At 49.2% G+C, this 18,999-nt stretch overlaps 1 protein-coding gene across 19 annotated transcripts in view; it reads right to left on the bottom strand.

Annotated features, from left to right (window-relative positions):
* The window catches only part of CACNA1A (calcium voltage-gated channel subunit alpha1 A), a 299,183-nt gene that overhangs the window by 54,460 nt on the left and 225,724 nt on the right, over window positions 1-18,999 (bottom strand). For 13 of the 19 annotated variants that reach the window (XM_030820656.1, XM_030820652.1, XM_030820655.1 and 10 more), the window contains 5 exons: window positions 17,863-17,969; window positions 9,285-9,296; window positions 4,841-4,940; window positions 3,562-3,722; window positions 1,677-1,814 (listed from right to left, as the gene is read on the bottom strand). In XM_030820656.1, the coding sequence (XP_030676516.1) occupies window positions 1,677-1,814; window positions 3,562-3,722; window positions 4,841-4,940; window positions 9,285-9,296; window positions 17,863-17,969 (518 nt within the window). The remainder of the gene's footprint in view (window positions 1-1,676; window positions 1,815-3,561; window positions 3,723-4,840; window positions 4,941-9,284; window positions 9,297-17,862; window positions 17,970-18,999) is intronic. The other 6 variants (XM_030820658.1, XM_030820646.1, XM_030820647.1 and 3 more) reach the window with 1 other exon arrangement.

Raw genomic sequence — 18,999 nt, 5'->3', positions numbered from 1 at the left:
CTTATAAGTGGCCAAGTTGGGATTTAAAGACAGGTTGTGGCAATGGAGGGAGTAGAGGTGGGTGTATGCATGTAGAGTGGGTATTTGAGCACAGGTGGTGCTGGGTGCTCAGGAGGTACAATGGGGATATGTATGAGAGTGGGTAAGTGCATAGCAGCTCTGTACAGTAGTGCAGGTTGTACACTGCTCAAAGGCTCTGTGTCTAAGTGATACCTTCACATGATAGGCATGATAGATTTGTGTATTCATGATGACAATTTTTTGGCAGGTGGCCCTCCAGTGCCTTGTTTGAACAAAATCATTTAAGTCTATTGCGATGATTTTCAGACAGATGGAAATGAAGCCTGTTGAGAAAGGGGTGTTTAAAAAAACTTTGCTCAAAGGTGCCTTGTGGGTTAGCACTATTCCCACGTGTGAGTACTGGATGTGTGTGAGAGTGGGTAGAAGGGCATGTTCAGGTTGGCATATTTGCTGAGAGAGGGAGGGAGGTGAGGATGCTGAGGGCACATGCTGGAATCTACCAAGCTTCCAGCCTGGCATTTCCAAGACCTCTGGGAGAAAGACCACGACTTGGACGAGGTGAGGGAGGGAGGCATTTGTTTTGGGTGCAAATTAAGGGGGTACTGAAAATCTCAGTAATCAAGATAATCTTTTGCTCTAATGTTTTTAAAAATCAAAATTAATGCAAAAAGTCCATGATGAACAAATATCAATTTCTTCTTCTTTTTTTTTTTTTTTCAGGGATGGGGGTCTCCTTCTGTTGTCTAGGCTGGAGTACAATGCACAATCACAGCTCACTGCAGCCTTGAACTCCTGAGCTCAAGCGATCCTCCCACCTCAGCCTCCTGAGTAGCTGGGATAACAGGTATGAGCCACCACAAGTGGCTCAAAATTTTAAATAAAGACTGAGTCCGTGATTCAGCGTCACCTATGTTTTTTTGAAGGTTGGGAGGCCATAGTCTTGCTCTGTCACTCAGGATGAAGTGCAGTGGCGCAATCTCAGCTCACTGCAACCTCTGCCTCCTGGGTTCAAGTGATTCTCGTGTCTCAGCCTCCCGAGTAGCTGAGACCACAGGTGTGAGCCACCATGCCTGGCAGTTTTTTTTTTTTTTTTTTTTTTGTATTTTTAGTAGAGATGGAGTTTTGCCATGTTGGCCAGGCTGATCTCAAACTCCTGGCCTCAAGTGATACACCTGCCTTGGCATCCTAAATTGTTGGGATTATAGGCGTGAGCCACCATGCCCAGCCTGCAAGACCTTTCTTTCTTTCTTTTTTTTTCTTTTTTTTTTTTTTGAGACAGAGTCTGGCTCTGTCCCCCAGGCTGGAGTGCAGTGGCACCATCGCGGCTCACTGCAAGCTCCGCCTCCCGGGTTCACGCCATTCTCCTGCCTCAGCCTCCCGAGTAGCTGGGACTACAGGCGCCCGCCACCACGCCCTGCTAATTTTTTTTTTTTTTTTTTGTATTTTTAGTAGAGACAGGGTTTCACTATGTTGGCCAGGATGGTCTCGAACTCCTGACCTCGTGATCCGCCCACCCTGGCCTCCCAAAGTAGCTGGGACCACAGGCTTGAGCCACCGTGCCCGGCCAAGACCTTTCTTATCGCTAAACTCTCAGGCCCTTTATCCTCCTGCTCCCCGGGGCTCCTCCTGGGTAGATTTGCACTCGGGCCACTTACTGTGGCCAGCCTTCTCCTGTGGACACGGTGAAGAGGGTCAGCAGAGCCCACAGCACATTGTCATAATGGAATTCATACTTCTTCCACTCCCGATCTCGCGCCTTCACCTCATTCTTCTCGTAGAGGAGGTATTTGCCTCTGCCACAGAGAGTGGGGACTGTTAGTAAACGGGAAAGAGGGGCTGTCTTGCATTTGTCTTTGGTTATCAGAGACGGGGGAGGGAAAGGAAGAGGGGTCCACCAGCCTAGACTGCCTGGGAAGCAGTGACTCCCCATCCTGTCACCATGTGTCCCTGTGCTTCACGGGGGATTACGTGTGCATCTACTTCGAGATAAATCCATGGGTGATGGCACAACCTTACTCCTGGTGGGAGAGCTGACCCAGGGTCCAGCACTCTCTTCCAACGTGATAACTTCTAGTCCTCAGGGTGAGAGCCTCAGGCTTGCTGGGGGTGGGGGGGAGGGAGTTTAGGAGGAGGCAGAGAGACATAGGGGACATTTACAGGTTCATCAGGCTAAGGGAGGTTGCTACTTGTTTTCAAGGCAGGAAACAAGGGTTAGTTCCAGACTCCTATCCAGACATCTGGCATCCTCCTAATTTCAATAAATAGCCATCAAGATAACAACAGGCTACCATGTGTTGCAAAATGCCACTTTACACTGGTAACAATATCACTATACACACACACACACACACACACACACACACAGATAGATAGATAGATAGATAGATAGATAGATAGATAGATAGATAGATAGATTTTTTTTTTTTTTTTTTGAGACAGAGTCTGGCTCTGTTGCCCAGGTGGAAGTACAGTGGCCCAATCTGGGCTCACTGCAAGCTCCGCCTCCTGGGTTCACGCCATTCTCCTGCCTCAGCCTCCCAAGTAGCTGGGACTACAGGCGTCTGCCACCATGCCCAGCTAGTTTTTTGTATTTTTAGTAGAGACAGGGTTTCGCCGTGTTAGCCAGGATGGTCTCGATCTCCTGACCTCATGATCCGCCTGCCTCAGCCTCCCAAAGTGCTGAGATTACAAGCAGGAGCCACTGCACCCGGCCTATATGTATATATTTTTGAGAGGCAGGGTCTCACTCTGTCATGCAGGCTGGAGTGCAGTGGTACCATCATAGTGCATTGCAGCCTTGGACTCCTGTGTTTAAACAATCCCCCCGCCTCAGCCTCCTGGGTAGCTGGGACTACAGGTGCATGCTACCATGCCCTGCTAACTTTTAAAATTTATTTTGTAGGGATGGGCTCTCATTATGTTGCCCAACCTGGTCTCCAACTCCTGGCCTCAAGTGATCCTCCCACCTCAGCCTCCCAAAGTGTTGGAATTACAGGTGTGAGCCACTGCACCTGGCCTCTTACCTAACTTATTTGGTAATGAAACCTGATCTGATTGGACATGAAGCTCTTTATACTTGTTATTTACCCCATTTGATGTAAATAGTTACACATTTTATGGCAGAAATATTGTGTTTGATTAGAGGGCTGCCTTAGACCCAGCTGAGGGTGTCATGACCGACATGGGATGTACACAGTCCAACCTTTCTAAAATCTCAAAATATTCTCAACTTTGAAACACATCTGCCTGTAACAATTTCAAGTAAGGAACTGTGGACGTGTATTAATATCCCTCACATGACAAAGGTGGTGGCTGAAAGGTCAAGCAATTTGCTTATGACTCATTCTGTGGCTATGGGTGGTGACTCAAATTCCAAAACCGGTTTTCTTTCTACCCAAGATCCAAGCTGGTTGCAACTGAGTTACTCCCAAGGCTCATCACTTCTCCAGTCTCTGAGCCCAAGTGGCCAATGCCTCTAGCCACTTCCCCCCTGCCCACCTGCCAGTTTCAATGGGAATGTGCTGGAAAGTGGAGACCCACCGACAATCTTTCTCAAACTCCTTGGACTCGTCAGTGCAGTGGAAGAATTTCCCCTTGAAGAGCTGCACAGCCACCACGGCGAAGATGAACATGAATAGCATGTAGACGATGAGGATGTTGAAGACGTTTTTAAGCGAGTTCACCACACAGTCAAACACAGCCTGTGGGGTGGGGTTGACAGACAGCATGAGGGGCTGGGGACCTGCCCAACCTTCTGCCTCCAGTGGCCCATAATACCAAAATACTGCCATGATCATTCCTGTTTTACAGGCAAGGTCATAAGTCAAGTCACTAGGGTAAGGTCCCCCCAGCTTTCAGAAATAAGTGTTGGAGGAGTTGGGCTCAATCCTGGCATTCTATGGATGTAAAACTCCCAAATGGGATACCAGAGATGCTTTTAGGTGATACAGGAGCCCAACACAGAAAAACAAGGTAACAAAGTTACTTCTTTTCCAACTCTCTCAATCGTTTTGAGTGAAGGAGAAATTTTTACTTAGTTGCTACTATGTTAACACTTACCATTGACACTTTCCCTATTTAACCAAGAAAGAGCAGTTGTCAATGCGCAAAGCCCTGGGCAGGCAGCCATATTTGGTTAGATTTCCATAACAGTATCTGTTTTCTGTCTTTAATTTTTAGTAGAGACAGAGTCTAACTATGTTGCCCAGGCTGGTCTCATTCTCCTGGGCTCAAGCAACACTCCTGCCGCAGTCTTCCAAAATGCGGGGATTACAGGTGTGACTTGATTTAAAGAAACGTATTACATAAGAGATAATTCTGGGGACCCCCAGGTGAAGCATACACTGAAAGTGGGTGCTCTAATGACTGGATTTTATTTCCTTTAATTTTTTTTTTTTTGAATGACAGGCTTTTGGGAAATGCTGGTTCATGCTATTTTGGAATGGGAGATATTAGAGCCTAGAATAGGTAGATGAAAAGTCAAAATTTTATGGAACAAGAAATCTAGTTCCTGCTTCCCAGATCATGGTTATACCCTTTTAAATCCATATGATGCCTTCATGCGAATTAGGAAAAGGGATCTTAACCCTGAGACATTTCATCTAAAGAAAAATTGCCATAATACACAGATTATTTTAGGTCAACTCACTTTACTGCCATCTGCTGGGAAGTTGTAATAATACAAATACCCATATATGATGGCTAGGATGTTATCAGCACCTCCTTTAATGTGTTGTCCTTGAGCAGTGTGCAACCTGCTCAACTGTACATGATAACCCTGACAGTCCCCCCACCCCACCCCACCATCTCCCAATCTCACCTTGAGCTTTGGCAGCCGCTTGATGGTTTTAAGAGGTCGTAGCACCCGGAGGACTCGGAGGGATTTAATCGTGTTGATGTCTTTTCCTTTGCTATTGCCACTGTGGAGGAATGTTAGGGTGGGGAGAAGGGAAGAGAGGAAGCAGAGGTCAGGTTGGGTAGGGGGCAGCCCACAGCTCCATGGGACCCTACCCTCCCAGGCCTGGAAGTCTGGGGTGAGCTTGGCACAGCTCTGCCCTTCCTGGTGAACAGTGGTCCATTTCACCTGTTAAGCTTGGGCTCAGGAGCCAGTAAGTAGGTGGCTTTTTGTGGTTCTGGTCCCAGGGTTGGTTGAGGGCCCTTTGCCATCTGGCTGGGCCTGAGCAGCTGTATTGGGTGTCCCTGAGACCCAGCACAAGGGGGTTGGCTGATTCCCCACCCCCATTTCTGCACAGCTTTTCTTTTCTTTTCTTTTCTTTTTTTTTTTTTGAGACAGGGTCTGGCTCTGTCACCAAGGCTGGAGTGCAGTGGCACGATCTCGGCTCACTGCAACCTCCGCCTCCTGGGCTAAAGCCATCATCCCACCTCAGCCTCCCAAGTAGCTGGGACTACAGGCACACGCCACTGTGCCTGGCTAATTGTTTTGTCTTTTTTGTAGAGATGAGGTTTCACCATGTTGCCCAGGCCGGTTTCAAACTCCTGAGCTCAAGTGATCTGCCCTCCTCACCCTCCCAAAGTGCTGGGATTACAGGTGTGAGCCACTGCACCTGGTCACAGGTATTTTCAAAAAAGCCCTTGGTCTAGAAGTTTAGTGGTCCCCTATGTATTCTTTTTTTTTTTTTTTGAGATGGAGTTTCACTCTTGTTGCCCAGGCTGGAGTGCAATGGTATGATCTTGGCTCACTGCAACCTCCACCTCCCAGGTTCAAGTGATTCTCTTGCCTCAGCCTCTCCAAGTAGCTGGGACTACAGGTGCACGCCACCACGCCCAGCTAACTTCTGTATTTTTAGTAGAGATGGGGCTTCACCATGTTGGCCAGGCTGGTTTTGAACTCCTGACCTCAGGTGATCCACCCACGTTGGCCTCCCAAAGTGTTGGGATTACAGGCCCACTGCACCTGGCCCCCTGTGTATTCTTTTTAAAGGTGGTATCAGTGGGCTCTTAAAAATATGGGATTTTCTCCCCCTTCCAATAAGATTCTGGAAGATGCTTAAAGTGGCCCTTATACCAAATCTCCCCTCCCCCACCACATTCCCTGAGCCTGCAGGAGGGAAAATAACCGGGTGCCGCTCCTTTCAGATGCTGATGTGGCTGCTGCCATGGTCTCTGCTGCATTGCTCCAAGGGTCTCTGAGCCCATCTTTGCCAGAGAGGATGCACAGAAGTTCAGTCCAAGGTCTGTTGGAACTGAGCTTAGCAATGCAGACCCCAGAGATGCCATGACACCCTTGGCCAACCATGACTCAGGCCCCACAAGAGGAGGGTATTGAGTGGGACCATGAATAGCTTGTGGTTCATGGCACTCATGACCCATCCAGTTGTCCACACCAGAAACCTGAGAGTCATGTTCAACTGCCTGCCCTCTATCGCCATCCCCAGTGGGTCACCTTCCTTAACATCCCGCCATCCGTTCCTGGGTGCCACCCCCCCGACCCGTCTTCCAACTTGCTCCTCATTCCCTGCCTCTTCTTCCATGTTTTATGCACACAGTGGCCAGAGCCAATGACCATGCCACCCTTTCTCTTGCTCAGAATTCTTCCGGAGCACCTGAATTCTCAGAAGAGCAAGTGCAAACTTCTAGGCGTGGCATTCAAGGCTCTTGAAAATCTAGTCCAACTTACCTTCATCTTTGCATTCCCATTTATGGCTACATAGCTCAAGCCCCAGCCACATTCTTTTGCCTCCATCCGCTTACGCATATACTGTTCCCACTGCTAGAAATGCCCTTCCTCCACTTCTCCAGTCACAGAACTACCCGGTCCTCAAAGCCCAAATTACACGTTGCTCCCTCCGACAGCACTTCCTGATTGCCTACCTCTGGCTCCTGCCAGCTCCTATGTGCTGTTTCAGAGTTAATCTTTGTTTGTTTCTTCGGTCTCTGGTTTTAGACAGAAAACTCTTCAAAGGCTTACAGTGTAATCTACTCTTCTCTGTGTTCATTTTCCCTTTAATCTTTTTTTTTTTTTTTGAGATGGAGTCTTGCTCTATTGCCCAGGCTGGAGTGCAGTGGCATGATCTCGGCTCACTGCAACCTCTGCCTCCCAGGTTCAAGCGACTCTCCTGCCTCAGCCTCCCGAATAGCTGGGACTACAGGCATGAGTCACCACACCTGGCTAATTTTTGTATTTTCAGTAGAGACAGGGTTTCACCGTGTTGGCCAGGCTGGTCTCGACCTCCTGACCTCAAGTAATCCACCGGCCTTGACTCCCAAAGTGCTGGGATTACAGGCATGAGCCACCATGCCTGGCCATTTCCCCTTTAATCTTGATTCTTGTCCCAGCCCCTAGCCTGAGCCTGGCGTGTGGTCTCAGGACATGTGAATGCCTCCGGCTGAAGTCTTTGGGTGGGGAGGACACCTAGAAAACATCTCCCTACAGTGACCTCCCAGGCCACGAGCAGAGCTGCCCCAGAGACCCCCATCACGATGTGTCTCAGTATCCAGTGCAAAAACATTCTTCACACCATTTGCTTTTGAAAGGACTCCATTTTTTCGTTTTTCAGGGAACAAAGAAGATAATTGTATTTTAGCCTGCTAGGCAGAGATAGACTCCAGGATTCAGCACTCTGAACATTTTTTTTCTTTTTAAAACCAACATCATCATTATCATCTCAAGGCTGTGCCCCCAAGTGTGAGACACACGTTGGACAGTCACTGAGATAATTTTAGGCAGAACAGGGGCACAGATTAAATAATTGGATCTCAGAGGGACATAATCATTCCTTTTCCTTTCTTTTTTTTTTTTTTTTTTTTATTATACTTTAAGTTTCTTTTCCACGTATCTTTCAGACGTTCCGCTTTTGTGAGAAAGCCTCAGGTAGATGCTAATAGGCCCTTTAACACCTCCCTAACACTTAGTCATTTTCCTTTTAACAAAGAGCCCAGCTTGAAGGCAACAACATTGTCTGATTTCTGTTAGATTTACTTTTTTTTTTTTTTTTTTTTGAGATGGCATTTCTCTCTTGTTGCCCAGGCTGGAGTGAATGGCGTGATCTCAGCTCACGGCAGCCTCTGCCTCCCGGGTTCAAGCGATTCTTTTGCCTCAGCCTCCCAAGTAGCTGGGATTACAGGCATGCGCCATCATGTCCGGCTAATTTTGTATTTTTAGTAGAGACGGGGTTTCTCCATGTTGGTCAGGCTGGTCTCGAACTCCCGACCTCAAGTGATCCACCCGCCTCGGCCTCCCAAAGTGCTGGGATTATAGGTGTGAGCCACCACGTCTGGACTACATTTACTTTTGCAGTTGCAGATTTATCTTAGGTTAGCAATGCTGGTTGTAAGTGGATAATATCGTTTCCATTTTTTTTTTTTTAAATTAAAGAGATGGAGTCTCAGGGTGGAGTGCAGTGGTGCGATCATAGCTCACCGCAGCCTCCAACTCCTGGGCTCAAGTGATCCTTCAGTCTCAGCCTCCCAAATGGCTGGGACTGCAGGCATGCACCACTGCACCTGGCTAAAGTTTCCTTTTGAAATTGAAGTTTAGAATACATGTTGATAGAAAAAAAATGTGAAGGAACTGTACATCCAGGCTGCACATGGAACTGGCTAAAATCTTGATGTCCCAAACAAGTGACATTTGGGAGCACGTCTCCATGGGCGTTCTGCATCTCCTCATCTGAAAACGATTCCATGGCCATTTTATTTTTTTATCATTTAATTTATTTTATATATTTTTTTGAGACAGAGTCTCACTCTGTCGCCCAGGCTGGAGTGCAGTGGTGCGATCTCAGCTCACTGCAACCTCCGCCTCCCGGTTTTAAGTGATTCTCCTGCCTCAGCTTCCTATGTAGCTGGGATTACAGGTGTGCACCACCATGCCCAGATAATTTTTTGTATTTTTAGTAGAGATGGGGTTTCACCATGTTGGACAGGCTGGTCTCAAACTCCTGACCTCAAGTGATCTACCCGCCTCGGCCTCCCAAAATGCTGGGATTAGAGGCGTGAGCCACCGTGTCTGGCCCACTTTCATTGCTTCCGATAACTGCTCCACCCAGCTTGCCTATTGAAACTGAAACTCTGCCCCTTCTGTTCTCTGCAAGAACTGGTGGGGCATGGGCGGAGGCATTGGCAAGACCCTTTGGGATACTTCCTTCCCAGGGAGTGAGTTCTGGTCATTTGAAGCAACAGGACAGCGGCGGCAAGGACACAAGGCCACAGAAACAGGCCCAGAACTAACGAGGCTGCACCAGGGGACAGATCACGAGAGACAGAATATGAGAGAGAGAGAGAGAGAGAGAGAGAGACTTTACCGTGTACTGCTCCTGGTGATGTGGCATCGGAGGGAGAGACAGATCGTAAGTGGCCTCAGAAAAAAGAACACAGAACACGCACGTACACATACGCACTCCTGAGCACCCCCGAGTCCCACCCAGGCACCAGTTGGGGGAACCTCAGGCCTCATGGTGCTGGTCAATGTCCATCTTTCCGTCGGGAAGCCGCCCCCACCTCCATTCAGTCCCCCGCCCTTGGCAGGCACCTGGCACTGCCCAAGAAAGCACCTAAGAAAGCCAAGTTTCCAGGTAGCAGGACAGCTGCAAAGCTGTCAGTTACCGAAGGTGAATTCACCACGGAAAGTCACTGCCAAGAGCCGGAGAAACCCCTCTTCTCCAGGCGTTGTGGAGCTGCAAGGTGTTAGAATGTCTAACAGGTTGTGAGCTTTGAAGGTGAGGGGACCTGGGTTTGAATCCTGACTCTGCCTCTCGTTATCCTCATCTGCAAAACAGGCCCAGACTGGGTGCAGTGACTCACAGCTATAATCCCAGCACTTTGGGAGGACAAGTTGGGAAGATTGCTTGAGGCCAGAAGTTTGAGACTAGCCTGGGCAACAGAGGGAGACCCTGTCTCTCGCTTTCTCTCCTTTTATTTTGAGGCAGGGTCTCCCTCTGTTGCCCAGGCTGGAGTGCAGTAGCGGGATCTTGGCTCACTGTAGCCTCAACCTCCAGGGCTCAGGTGATTCTCCCACCTTAGCCTCCCAAGTAGCTGGAAATACAGGCAAATTTTTCCATTTTTTGTAGAGACGGGGGTCTCGTTATGTTGCCCAGGCTGGTCTCAAACTCCTGGGCTCAAGTGATCCTTCTGCCTAGGCCTCCCAGAGCGCTGGGGTTACAAGTGTGAGCCACTACATCCTGGGCAAGACTCTGTCTCTTAAAACAAACAACCAACCAAGCAACCAACCAACCCACCAACCAACCAACCCGGGTCTGTGGAATTCTGATGTTTGATTAACAATAGCTGTGGCCTTGGCTTTGCTCTTTATGAAGGAGGGGACAGCAAAGAGTTCTGACTTGGGATGGAATTAGAAGCAACTCTGAAGCCCTCTAAGCAAATGCGGGCCTGGAGAAAGCTATCAGCACCTAGCAGCTGCTCCTCTCATGATTCGCTGGAATCAGGCTTGGGGCTCATAGGAGCCTTCAACAATGACTGGAGATCCAGGTTAGAAAGACTTGACCACCATTAGAATGGCGGAAACCCTGTCGCCAAGCACTCTATGGAATTTTCATCCACGACCCCTTTGGAAGTTAGTGATTTTTTTTTTTTTTTTTTTTTGAGACGGAGTCTCGCTCTATCGCCTAGGCTGGAGTGCAGTGGCAAGATCTCGGCTCACTGCAAGCTTTGCCTCCCAGGTTCATGCCATTCTCCTTCCTCAGCCTCCCGAGTGCTGGGACTACAGGCGCCCGCCACCACGCCCAGCTAATTTTTTTTGTATTTTTAGTAGAGATGGGGTTTCACCGTGTTAGCCAGGATGGTCTCCATCTCTTGACCTCGTGATCCGCCCACCTTGGCCTCCCAAAGTGCTGGGATTACAGGCGTGAGCCACTGTGCCCGGCCATGATATTTTTTAAAACACAGAATGGTTTAAATGTCTACAAATATTCCCAGTGGATTCTCCTCCACACCCCCCATCTCCTTTTCCTGTAGTCTGACTTGGGGTTCTCAAACTCAGTGTATCTAGGGATTATTGCATACGTAGAATCATATAGATTCTACTTTTTTTTTTTTTTGACGGATTCTCACTCTGTTGCCAGGCTGGAGTTCAGTGGCACAATCTCGGCTCACTGCAACCTCCGCCTCCCGGGTTCAAGTGATTCTCCCGCCTCAGCCTCCCAAGTAGCTGGGACTACAGGTGAGAGCCACCACACCCAGCTTCTTTATGGATGATTGAGGGAGTTTTCAATGACAGTGATTTTTGCCTAATCTGCTGAATTTAGGTTTAATATGGGAGTCTTCTGAACATCACTGCATTTGCCTATGGGAAGACAGCACCATTATGCCCATTTTCCAGATGAGGAAGCTGAGGCCTAGAGAAAAAGAGTGACCTGCCCAAGGGCAGGCACACAGCTGTGAAGACAGACTGAGATTCAAACCCAGGTGTGGGTGTCTTGCACTCTAATCTTCTTTCCATTTCATCATACACAAGAAAAATAATGCATTCAGGGGTGGGGGCTGTTTTGAAGATGAGGATCAAAAGATAGCCTGAGGGCTCCATCTTTGGCTTCCTGACAGTTTGGCTCCTGGGTATGCAGGAGCAGCTTGATCAAGGTGCTCTGCCAGCTGCAGTCCTGCCTTTGGGGGAAGAACAGCAGCGCCAGATGGACTCTTGGCAGTGAGGGCAGGATCATGATCCGCCAGCTGCTGAGAAATGTCAGTTGGCTGCCCCGATGCATGGGCACAGAGCGTGATACAATGTGTGATGGCTCATGAAATGGGGTGTTTATGGTGGACGCATGGATACAAGGGACACAGTCAGTGAATTCAGCAGGACACACACACACACACAGATATTTGGGTGAGGTGCAGGGGGGTGGACATCTTCAGGAGAGCTTCAACACATCCCTTGGTGGGACCACAGGGATAGTTTTTTCCCATATTGGAGACGGGGCCATGATCACAGCACTGGGGGAGGAATTCTTGCTTTGATCCCAACAGGCCAGAACAGCAAGGTTCCTTTCAACAAGGAAGGGAATAACCTTATGCTCCCTTCCCCTACTCCCTTCCCCTGGATCTTGCACCCCTGCCAGGCCTCAAAGAACCCAGGTTGGCCAGGCTGCTGAGCATCATTCTGCTCACTGTGAGCCTCCGTATTCAGGGCTGGGAGATGGGCAGCATCCGACAGCCGAACCCAACCTCAGTGATCCCGTCGGACTTACTTCCCTCCACAGTCCCTATGGGCTGCAGTTTCCTCATCTAGATGGGAAAAACTGAGGCACAGAGAGGCTAAAGGACTTGCACATCTAAAGAGAAATCAAACAGACCCGGAGGGACAATTTCTTAAAACAATAAGGTCAATCTAATCCTTGTGGGGCTCTCAGCCTTGTCTATGAGGGACATGCACACAGGACAGACAGAGCAAGTTAAAAGACCAGAAAGGAAAGAAGCAGAGGACTTGGGGCGGGGGTGGAGGTAGGGAGTTCAGCACTCAGGCTGAGAACCTCAGAGCATCCCATGCTCCTCCCAATGTGCCAACCATCGATAACAAGGAAAGACAATAATTAGCAAAGTCCTCATAGCGTGAGAGACCTTCTCAGGCAAAAGAGGCCAGAAACCTGTAACCGGGAGAAGATTCCAAAACCTTTTGGGGAAAAAAGCAGTAACTCGAGTAGTAGCTCCTATTCTGCTTTTCTAGCAGTTTGGCTCTTAGGTGTGCAGGAATGGCTTGATCAAGGCACCTGGCCAGCTGTGCTGGGCCTGCAGCCCTGCCCTGGGGGAGGAATGGCAGCACCGGATGGACTCTTGACAGTGGGGTGGGGAGGGTGTGGTAGGGGTGAGGTTTGAGGGTCTCCTATCTCATCCCTCCGGCCATGATATAAAGATGCTCCCTGTTGGACTCATGTCCGTCGGCTCGTCCAAACCCTGGGAGAGTCCCAGGCACTTGCCAGGATCCCACTGGCAAAATCTCACACCTCCCAGTTCCTGCATGATCTACAAGCCTGCCAGGGTTGACAGGATGGCCTGAAATCCCTATCCAGATCCTTTTCTTGCATAAGAATTAAAACAACAACAACAACATTCAAAATGGATTTTCAAGAGTGAAGGGTGGCTTTATGCCTGTACCAATTTCATGAGAACAATGTAAAAGCTTGACTCTGCAAACAGGCTGCCAAATTCCTGTGAGTTGTGGGCCAATTTTGAATGCCCTTGTATAACTTGATATTTAAAAAGAAAACTCAGAAATTAAAAAAAAAATCAACTCCCCAAAAGAATCATTCTGCTATTTTTTTTTTTTTTTTTTTTGGAGATGGAGTCTCGCTCTGTCACCCAGGCTGGAGTGCAGTGGCACAATCTTGGCTCACTGCAACCTCCACCTCCTGGGTTCAAGCAATTCTCCTGCCTCACCCTCCCAAGTAGCTGGGACTACAAGCCCTCCCCATCACACTCAGCTAGTTTTTGTATTTTTAGTAGAGATGGGGTTTCACCATGTTGGCCACGCTGGTCTTGAACCCCTGACCTCAAGTGATCCACCTGCCTTGGCCCCCCTAAGTGCTGGGATTACAGGTGTGAGCCACCGCACCTGGCTCATTCTGCTAATTGATCTCTGGTGGAAAAGAATTTTTGGTTCGCTTTTGCAGATTAGCTTTGTTTAAAAGAGGAGGCTAATTATACCTCCAGAGAACCTAGAAACAGCATGTTGTACCTTGAAAGGCTTGCCCCTGGGCCCCGTGTAGGTCATTCCCCTCCCTAAATTGTGATGGTCAACTTGGAGGATGGAGGTGGGACAGTCACCTCCTCAGCATTTTTTTTTTTTTGAGACGGAATCTTGCTCTGTTGCCCCGGCTGGAGTGCAGTGGTGCAGTCTTGGCTCACTGCGACCTCCACTTCCCAGGTTCAAGCAATTCTTCTGCCTCAGCCTCCCGAGTAGCTGGGATTACAGGCACCTGCTATCACACTTGGCTAATTTTTGTATTTTTAGTAGAGATGGGGTTTTACCATGTTGCCCAGGCTAGTCTTGAACTCCTGATCCCAGGTGATCCATCTGCCTTGGCCCCCCCAAAGTGCTGGGATTACAGGCATGAGCCACTGTGCCCGGCCCTCCTCAGCATTAAAGTATGTCAGCTACAACAGAGGTCTGAGAGGAAAGTGACATTGGAGACCTGAACAGCTTGGGCTTGGTACCATTTAACTGTGCCACACTCAGTGGTGGTCACTGGGAGGATTCACAGGATAAGACCCACTCCCCTGGGCACAGATGGCCAAGGTAATCATTGTGTGTGGACAGGTGGATATGACTGACATATTCACCCCACTACCTGCCCTCGTCCCCTGAGCTACCTGCCACCTCTTGAGCCCTAGGAATCTTGGAGGCTGCTGGGCAGACCCTGCCCCAGAGGAAAGGGGCAGGGGTGCCTGCCTGAGCATGTCCTCCTGTGTCCTGGGATCTGCCCGTGTCTGAATACCATTCCTCATCAGAATGCAGGGGAGGGGGGCCAAGTCCCTGTTGCCAGACTGATGACAGAGGGTCAGCTTTCTCCAAGCTACATGGTCCAGGGGAGGCTCACATCACCCAAGGACATAGGCCAGGGTCATCAACAGTGCAGGGAGTGAGAGAGAAAGAGAGGAAGAGAGAGAGAGAAAGAGGAAAATAAAAAGATAGAAACTGAGAGGGGGTAAAAGGAGAAAGCAAGCAGAGGGAAAAAGGAGAGAGACACACAGAAAGAGACAGAGAGAGGGAAGAAGAGAGAGGGAAGAAGAGAGAGGGAAGAGAGGGGAAAGGAGGAAGAGAAGGAGGGAGAAAGAAAAGCAGGGGAGAGGGAGGGAAGGGGGTGAGAGGCAGAGAGGGGTGGAGAAACCCTTAGGTTATTTCCATAGGAGAAGGATTCATTCCAGGCTGAGGGTGGTAAAACATTTTGGCTTTTCAGGATTTAAATTTTCTCATAGTTTGATGTCTACCTGACACCTTGAAGGACCTGCTTAAATAGGTGATGGAGGGGGAGAAAAGTATATTTTATTATAATACATTCCTGTTTTTTTTTTTTTTTTGAGACAAAATCTTGCTCTCTCACCCAGGCTGAAGTGCAGTGGCACGATCTCAGGTCACTGCAGTCTCTGTCTCCTGGGTCCAAGCAATTCTCCTGCCTTAGCCACCTGGGTAGCTGGGATTACAGGCGTCCGTCACCATGCCTGGCTAATTTTTGTATTTTTAGTAGAGACAGGGTTTCGTCATGTTGGCCAGGCTGGTCTCGAACTCCTGACCTCAGATGATCCCCCTCCCTTGGCCTCCCAAAATGCTAGGGTTACAGGCGTGAGCCACTGTGCCCAGCCTATTATAATACATTCTTATATATGGTGTTTATTAGCTAAAAAAATCATTTTTTGTGGAGGGGGGGTGGTGGCAGGAACAGTGATAGGGAACAAATTGTATCTGGTTTTTATTTTACATTTCTCTGAATTCCACGGGTTGATTTCCCTCCATTTTTACTAGTTGCCAGCATTCTATCAGATTTCTGTTTATGTCCTTTGCCCATTTATCTATTGAGGAGTAGTGTTTCTTATTGATTTGTAACTGCTTTTCATATTTTAAAGACATGGACTCCTTGTTTTATTTGCACAATCTTTGTCCCCTCATTTGATGTGCATTGTATTTTGTTTTATTTATTTATTTATTTACTTTTTAACCTACAGAACAGCTTGCTAAACCTGTTTTTTTTGTACTCATCACTATTAAAATTATTCAGTAACCATATAAAGCATAATATTCTAAATAGCAAATTCATTGATTTTTAATTTGTTAAACTTTTTATTTTTTTGAGACAAGTTCTTCCTGTGTTCCCCAGACTGGGGTGCAGTGGTGTGATTTCGGCTCACTGCAGCCGTGAACCTCCTGGGCTCAAGCAATTCTCCCACCTCAGCCTCCCGTGTCGCTGCTACTACAGGCATACTACCATGCCTGGCTAATTGTTTTTTTTTTAGAGATGGGGTCTCCCTATGTCACCCAGGCTGGTCTTGGTCTCCTGGGCTCAAGCAATCTGCCTGTCTCAGCCTCCCAAAGTGCTGGGATTGCAGGTGTAAGCCACTGTGCATTGCTCTAGCAGTCAAATAGACACTGAAAAGCTTTGAGGAGAGGGAAGGAGGTGGGGAGGGAGAGGAGGAGAGAGAAAAAGAAAAGAAGAGTAAGCGAACAAAAAGAAGAAAGAAAGAAGAGGAAGGAGTGAAAGAGAAAGAGAAAGAAGTATAATCAGCCTCCCAACCTTCATGACACATCTCCAGCTCTGAGGCATCCAGAAACTCTGGAGATTTTTTGTTCTAACACGACTTGACCTCATTGTGTTCCCAGAGAAGAATCTAAGTGTGGCCTACTTTATAGCCCTTCAACTGGAAATGGGCCACCATTTTGGCCCTCCTGACAAACCAAGTCTTCATTGTTTGGTGAGGGAGACCATTCAAGGGCCCCTCCAGATCGGCTGAGGAGGGAGACTGGAGGCGGAGGCACAGGAGGAGGCCCCTGATTTTCTCACTATGGGAGTGAGTGGGTCAAGATCCTTTCAAAACCTTTCAGGGAATGATTCACCATGACGGGCACAGCCAGGGTCCCCAAGATTTGTTTCTAGATTAAAGACTGATTAGATATTTTTCATCCTGCTCCAAATGTCTACAACTTCAGGAATGTACTGCTAAGTCTGCTATCAGGGCCCTAAGGGCTAATGGCCACTCACCTGTTGGGTACCATCTTGAAATAGTCACCCAGAACTTGGGGGCCATTTTGAAATGGTTGCCCTAGAAATTGGGTGCCATTTTGGAATGGTTACCCAGAACTAGGGTGCCACCTTGAGATGGCTGCCCAGAACTTGGGGGTCATCTTGGAATAGCCATCTAAGACTTGGGGACCATCTTGGAATGGCTACCCAGAACTTGAAGGCCACCTTGGAACTCAGGGACCATGTAAGAATGGCCACCAAGAATCCAGAGGCCATCTTAGCATGGTAGCCCAGAACTCAGAGGCCATCTTGGAACAGTCACTCAGAACTTGGATGCCACCTTGGAATGGTTGCCCAGAACTTGGGGGCCACCCTGGAACTCAGGGGCCATTTTGCAATGGTTGCCTAGAACTTGGGGCCATCTTGGAATAGCCACCCAGAGCTTGGGGGCCATCCTGGAATGGCTACCCAGAACTTGAAGGTCACCTTGGAACTCAGGGACCATCTAAGAATGACCACCCCAAATTCAGAGGCCATCTTGGAATGATAGCTCAGAACTCAGGGGCCATCTTGGAATGGCCACCCAGAACTTGGATGCCATCTTGGGATGACTACTAAGTGCTTGGGTGCCACCCTGAGATGGCTGCCTACAACTGGGGTGCCATCTTGGAGCTGCATGATGACATATGGCCTTTCAGAGGGCAGAGAATCCTAGGACTGCCAGGAGAAGTGAAAGACACACAAAGGAAGTCACCAGGTCTACAACTACGGGGCCTTCAGGCATAGGGAGGGGGTCAGAATTCTCATGCACATTCATTTCCTGATTGTCTCTTTAGGGACTTTCCAAAGAGACAACGGTTTGGGCGGCGCTTGTGGAGCAGTAGGGGGATGAGATGTTCTGGCGAGACTAGTCTACGGGAAGCCGCACAGCAAAGGGTCAGTGATGTGGTTGAGGCCCGTTGCTGTGTGAGGAGGTAGAAGGTTGGCAGGAGGGGGGTCCCTTCTCCTTCTTCCTCCATGGACATCATGCAAAAAGCCAATCGAAGCTCTTCCTGGTGGCATGCTGATATCTCCCACGTCCCCAGAGCCCACACACCCCATCCCCAGACCCTGAGAACAGGTCCTGTAATCCGATGGGTGGCCCCAGGCTGGGGGTTGGGGGAAAAGAGGCAAGAGGAGGCCTCGCGAGGAGACTTACGTGAAGGCAAAGGCTACCAGGGCCCCACTGACCACTATGAAGTCAAGAATATTCCAGAGGTCACGGAAGTAGGCACCCTGATGCAGGACGAGCCCCAGGTCAATCATCTGTGGGGGAGAAGAGACGGTGCTCAGAACCCCCACCTGATCCCCACCCTGGGGTGCTGCCACCCACTCTCTAGCCTCTTGGGGACAGGCAGGGAAGCTAACGAGGCCACCTCATCTTGCAGGGACGGGCAGTGGCCAGACGACTCCGGGGAGGAGTGGGGAGCCCCTGCCCCATGAGGCGGCCCCCCTTTGCCTGATGGAAGCCAGCTTTGGCTTGCCGGCTCTTAGATCCAAACTTTGGGATCCTCTTTGATGCCTCTTTGTCCCAAATCCCTCATTGGTGGCTCTATCAGCAAAACTCACTGGCTCTATTTCCAGAACCTTCCAAGAATCTGTCCACTTCTCACCTCTTCTTTGGTCACCAGCCTGATCCTGTCCCCATCATCGCCCATGGGGACCAGTGTGATCACCTGCTCACAGGTCCTCTGGCTTCCCACAGATGCCAGAGGGCACCTGTGAACACCTGGGTCAAGTCCCTCCTCTGTTCAGAACCCTCTCTGGCCCTCACCTCACTCAAAGTAAGAGCCGAAGAGCCCTCTCTGTGATCCCCTGCACAAGGTGCCCCCTCACCTCCCCACTCATCTCTCTGTCCTTCGTTTCCCCACTCTTCTCTCACTCCACCCAGCCACATCAGCTTCCCTGCTGCTCTTCAGACACACCAGGCATTTCTAATCCTCTGGGAGACTCATCCTCTCGAGGGGGACATTCTTGCAGGCTCAGGATCTCCTGGAACCCCTGCTCTTTTTTTTTTTTTTTTTTTTGACAGAGTCTCGCTGTGTCACCCAGGCTGGAATGCAGTGGCATGATCTCGGCTCACTGCAGCCTCCACATTGGCTCATTGCAGCCTAGGGTTCAAGTGATTCTCCTGCCTCAGCCTCCTGAGTAGCTGGGACTACAGGCGTGAGCCACAATGCCTGGCTAATTTTTGTATTTTTAGTAGAGATGGGGTTTCACCATGTTGGCCAGGCTGGCCTGAAACTCCTGATCTCAAGTAATCTGCCCACCTCGGCCTCCCAAAGTGCTGGGATTA

Source organism: Nomascus leucogenys, chromosome 10 (genome assembly GCF_006542625.1).
Source record: "Nomascus leucogenys isolate Asia chromosome 10, Asia_NLE_v1, whole genome shotgun sequence".
NCBI classification, from domain to species: Eukaryota; Metazoa; Chordata; class Mammalia; order Primates; family Hylobatidae; genus Nomascus; species Nomascus leucogenys.
Note: the sequence above shows the minus strand (reverse complement) of the source record. Positions and strands in the feature narration are given on the sequence as shown.